This window comes from Equus asinus, chromosome 13, assembly GCF_041296235.1.
Source record: "Equus asinus isolate D_3611 breed Donkey chromosome 13, EquAss-T2T_v2, whole genome shotgun sequence".
Taxonomy (NCBI): domain Eukaryota; kingdom Metazoa; phylum Chordata; class Mammalia; order Perissodactyla; family Equidae; genus Equus; species Equus asinus.
Genome location: NC_091802.1, coordinates 46,693,086 through 46,698,061, shown reverse-complemented (window position 1 = coordinate 46,698,061; position 4,976 = coordinate 46,693,086). Strand labels below are relative to the sequence as shown.

Here is a 4,976-nt window from a genome sequence, read left to right as displayed (position 1 = left end):
GCGCTTTGGGGCTGAGTTAAAGGGAAAGACACCAACCATGAGGTGGGGAGTGGAGACCTGAAATGTCGGAGTGAGTGAGAAGTCCAGGTCACATTTATTTCCAACCCTCCTCCTTCCCTCTGCCCGGTTCATTTTTTTTCTTTAAACCTCAAGTTCCTTTTTCTTAACACCATATCAGCCTGTTTTCTTTCCTTTTGAACTGCTTTCTTCACCTTGCTGTCAGCTCATCGTCAACACCCTCGCTGCTGGTTCTGGGTGGCTACCTGCACCTCAGCCGGCAGATCCACCCTGGGCAGGGCCCCCCGGCCAGCCAGGCAGTGCCCAGCTGCCGACCCAGCCCTGCTCCTAGTGCCCCTGAGGCCTTCACTTTTTTTGCCCCATAGCAACCCCCTTTGAGAATCTGATGACAGGTGTGGAAACTGCCCAGAAAGATGCATATAAACAGTTCTAGAAGTTTCTCCCATCCAGGGAGTCCTCAGGCCTACAGCTCAACCCAAACACAGATCTTTCTCTAAGACAAGAGGCTGAGGGAGGAAAGTGAAGCGCAGCGTGGGTGTGCTCAGTGAGCCAAGGAGCAGCGGGAGGCTGGGGAGCCTGCTGCCTCCCTCCCTCCGCCACCAGACCTGGAGGCGCTGGGCTGCTCTGTTCCCTGACAAGCATGTGGGCTGTGCTCTGGAGCCACAAGTTCTATTCCTGCCACAGTGTGGGAACAAACTATGTTTAGGGCTGTTCTTTGTAAGACAGCTTCCAGTCTGATGTCAGGCAGAGCCATGCAGACTCTGGTGCCCATCGGGCCCCCAGCCTTCCAGCAGATGCCAGTCCAGGAGGCTGCACCTGTGTTCCTGAACGGCTGAGGCTCTGGCCCCACAGTGAGTGATGGTCCCCTGCCTGCTGTGTGCCTCAGACCTGTCATGCATTGCTCTGGAGCCTTGGCAACCGGCTTGGCCTGAGGGGCGGGGAGTCAAGAGCTGGGGCAGGAGGTCCGGCTTCTCATTCCAGCCTCGCTGCCCTAGCGGTTACTTGTAACAAGTCACTTCACATCTTCGGGCCTGGCTCCCTTGGGTTAAATAGATGTGAGGGCGCTGAGGTTTGCTGGTTTGAAGGGTGGAAACCTCTTGCCCTGAAGGGGGTGTCCTCAACTGCTCGCAAGCAACGGTGCCTGCAGGGCTTGGGGATGACTAATTTCACACAGTCCGGCCACAGCAACGCCTTAGGACCGTGGGCCCTGGGAGGGCAGGTGCTCTGGGACACCAAGAGCAGCAGCTTCCCCGGCCTTGTCCAGGGGGTCGCAGGAGACTGGAGCTGAGCGGTGGTGGTTCCGCCAGAGCCCTCGTGCAGGCCGGCCCCGCGGTGAGCATGCGCCTGAAGGTGGCTGAACACGGGGCCCCCGGGGTCCCTGCAGCGCGGGCCGAGCCTCGCAGCCTAGCGTCCGGCGTGGCGGGACCGCGTGCCCGGCCGCCGCAGCCCTTCTCCGCCGGCCGTGCGGGCGCGCCGAGGCGGCCCCTGGCGGCGGGAGGAGTCCGCGGCCCGAGGGAGCGTAGGGGGCGTAGGGGCCGGGAGCGGACCCCCGGCGGCCTCTGCGGCCGCCCCCGCGGGGTCTATTAGGCTGCAGGGCCCCTGGAGCACCGCGCGGGGACGGCGTTTGTCGGGCCTTCGCCCGCGAGGGCCAACCGGGGGAAACTGAGGCAGCGAAAGACCCAGGCACACCCCGGTTATCCTTTTCTGCCGCAGTGCCTCGCCGGGAGCATCATTTGTCCTGCGACCCCGGCGTCTCAACTTGAACTTGTCCCAGCCCCGAGGCATGCGGTGCGGGGCCCTCCGGCTCTGGTCCCTGCCTCCGTCCCGGGCGGGCCGACTGGGCGGCCGATGTCCGGAGGCCGACGAGCGCGGGGCCCGAGGGGCGGTACGGAGCGCCGGAGCGCGGGTCGGGGCGGGGGGCAGACAAAGGCGGGGGGACGACGGGCGAGGGAAAGACAAAGCGCAGAGGGGGGCGGCGGCGGCGGCCGAGCCCCGGAGGCGGCTCCGGGCGCGGCGGAGCCAATGGGCGGGCGCGAGGCGGGGGCCGGCGCGGGCGGTGCCGAGATAAGGCGGCGGTGGCGGCGGCCGCTCGGGGACCAGTGGCAGCGGCGGCAGCTCGTGCCCGCGCCCTCCTCGCACCCGAGGCCACCCCCGGAGACCGACCCCCGCCCCGAGGCCCAGGCCGGGGCCCGGTGAGATGAGACCCGCGGGCGGGCCGGGGGGAGGGGCCTGCATCTGGCTTGCAAGCCCGGGCGCGAGGCGGGGGCTGCAGGCGTGAGGCCGCCGCCCGTGGGGTCCCGACGCCGAGCGCCGAGGCCCGTCGTTCCCGCCCGGGGCCCCGAGCCCAGCGGCCGCCCTCCGGGACAAGCCTCCGGGCGGAGGCGGGGCTGCGCCCCCTGGGCTGGACCCGCGGGGGTCCGGTCCCTGCGGGTCCCGGGGCCGAGGAGCGGGGCACTCGCGCGGGGCGGGCGGCCCGGCGCGCGAGCGCTGTCCAGGGGCTGGGCGGGCCGAGCTGGGGGCGCCCGCGGCCTCTGTGCCTCGGCTCCTCGCTGGGCAGCGTCGGGCCGGGGTCAGGCAGGGGCAGCGGGTTCTCGCCGCGGTCCCGCCGGGCCCGCCCTCTCCTGACCTCCCTTCACCCCAGGAGGCGTTCGGGTCCGTGGGGCGCTCACGGCGACTGCGCCAAGCCCCTTCCCCACCCCCAGCCTCTCCCTGCAGCCCGCTCTGTTCTTCCTCCGACACGTGGTTCCACTCAGGGACCTCTGCCCCTTGGGGAGCAGCGTGGGGGGCGGGCGAGCGAAGGGGGAGGTGGGTGAAGGGCGGAAGTGGCAAGACCAAGAGCAACAGGAAATGACTTAGGGAAAGTCCCAACCACAGCCCCCCAGCCCCTTGCCTGTAAACATCCCCACCCCCACCCTGCAGGCTGGGGAAGGGCTTGTGGGGCCCTCCCGACCGACTTCCCCTTGCAGAACCCAGCGGGTGCCGCGTCTCCACCCGGGGCCTCCATCACCTCCAAGGAGCCATGTTCCAGGCTGCAGGAGCCGCCCAGGCCACCCCCTCTCATGTAGGTGATCAGCCCGGTGGGAGGGTCCCTGGGCAGGGGTCTGGCCTGGGGGTAAAGGGGTAAGGAGCAGAGTGTTTGCCTGCCACCCTTTGCCCCCGCCCGCTTGAGTGCCCGTGGGATCTGGGCTGGTGACCTCAGCTGCAGTCGGGGGCATCCCTCAGCTCACCCTGCCCTGACTGGCCCTCTCCCTCAGGAAGCCAAAGGCGGCGGTAGCAGCAGCGCTGTTCAGCGTTCCAAGGTAGGACCCTGAGGGTGGGGTGTGGGGGAAAGGAAGGGATGGGTGCCCTTTGGGCCCCTGGCTGAGTCTCTCCCCCAAACAGTCCTTCAGTCTTCGGGCCCAGGTGAAGGAGACTTGTTCTGCCTGTCAGAAGACTGTGTACCCCATGGAGCGGCTGGTGGCCGACAAGCTCATTTTCCACAACTCTTGCTTCTGCTGCAAGCATTGTCACACCAAGCTCAGGTGCGCCCTTGCCCTGCCCCTGCCCTCACCTTCCAGCCCTGACCTGACCTGACCACAGTTGTTCTGCTTCTGCAGCCTGGGCAGCTATGCGGCGCTGCATGGGGAATTTTACTGCAAACCCCACTTTCAGCAGCTGTTTAAGAGCAAAGGCAACTACGATGAGGGCTTCGGCCGGAAGCAGCACAAGGAGCTCTGGGCCCACAAGGAGGTGGACCCCGGCACCAAGACAGCCTGAGGCCCCTCTGACTGTCCACTCTCTCCCTCCGTAGAGGGCCTAAGCAGGGCCGTGGGAAGGGTGGGAAAGAGATTGAACCTGGGCTTGGGTGGGGGGAAGGGTGGGAAGAGGACGAGGCCATCTTGCTCAGGCAGAGGGTTACTGGGCAGGGCTCTGCTCAAGGATTCCTTCATTCTCCCTCAGTGGGTGGGGGTTTGGGAACCAGGATTGGGGTTTGCTTACCACCCTGCTTCCTGCTTCTTTCAGCCTACCCCACCTCACCCCATGGCCCCCTGGGAGGCCCCCAGGCCTAGCTTCCCTATCTAGGTGCCTTTTCTCCAGCAAGGAGTCAGCATGCTCCCCTCAGGGTCCCAAGCTCCTCACTGCCACTGGGGCCCTGTGCGGCCCCCACATCTCCCCATCTACCTCTGCCCTTAGCCTGGTCCTGAGCCATGGAGACTGGAGGAAGGAGAGACAGAGTGGCCCCTGCTGGGCCTCACAGGATGCCCACCAGTGCTCGCTGTGGGGGCAAGGGGGAAGTGGAGCAGCCCTGCCCCCTGCAAGGCAAGGCAAGGCAAGGCAGAGCAGGCCCCAGCGGGGCTTGGGACCAGCTCACACCACCTGAGTCAAGAAGCAGAAGCTAAATCACCCGCCAGGCTGAGAGCCACAGAGACTGGTGGGGCTGGTGGCGGCCATGCTCCCCTCCTCTTCTCTCCTGTTTCTGCGAGTTCTGACTGTTGTGATCAACCTTATTTTAAACATGTTTCAACAGATCCTGACTCTGTATTATGTGGCCTGATGGGGGGCTTTGTGGCAGGAAAGACACAGACTGACCATCGGAGGTGAAAGGGGACAGGGTCAGCCCAGAGCTCGCCTGGCCTTGATGGTGGTGGGTGTCAGGGAAATACCAGCCAGCCTGAGAAAAGGGGGTGCTCCTCTTCCCAGCCAGGTCTCCGTGCTGTCAAACCCAGAGTGTGCTTAGAACTGAAGCCACTTGGCCCCTTGGCCTTGTGTTGGGTAAGAAAGGATCAGGCCATCAGTGAGTGATGGTGCCTAGCCTCACAACACTTCAGCACGTTGGGGCACAAGGCAGAACCCTTCTGCTGAGTCCTTGTCTGGACTCCCTTTGCTCTGGAAACCAGCGAAGGTTGGAACCAGCAGCCCCAGAAAGTGCTGTCGAAAGTTTCCTAGTCTCTGTACCCTTTCTCCATCTGTCAGCTTCC

At 65.3% G+C, this 4,976-nt stretch overlaps 1 protein-coding gene across 4 annotated transcripts; it reads left to right on the top strand.

The window, feature by feature from the left end:
* Positions 1–307: 307 nt before the first annotated feature.
* On the top strand, positions 308–4,532 carry LIMD2 (LIM domain containing 2). Of its 4 annotated transcripts, none has more exons than XM_070482063.1 (6): positions 308–869; positions 1,732–1,903; positions 2,985–3,079; positions 3,273–3,317; positions 3,400–3,539; positions 3,615–4,532. In XM_070482063.1, the coding sequence occupies exons 2-6, from the start codon at positions 1,867–1,869 to the stop codon at positions 3,772–3,774; spliced, it is 477 nt and encodes a 158-aa protein (XP_070338164.1). In that variant the 5' UTR covers positions 308–869; positions 1,732–1,866; the 3' UTR covers positions 3,775–4,532. The 4 variants fall into 4 exon arrangements, with proteins under 4 accessions (XP_070338164.1, XP_070338163.1, XP_014703440.2 ...); XM_070482062.1 differs by lacking the exon at positions 308–869 and adding an exon at positions 1,004–1,350; XM_014847954.3 differs by lacking the exons at positions 308–869; positions 1,732–1,903 and adding an exon at positions 1,007–1,350.
* Positions 4,533–4,976: the final 444 nt, after the last annotated feature.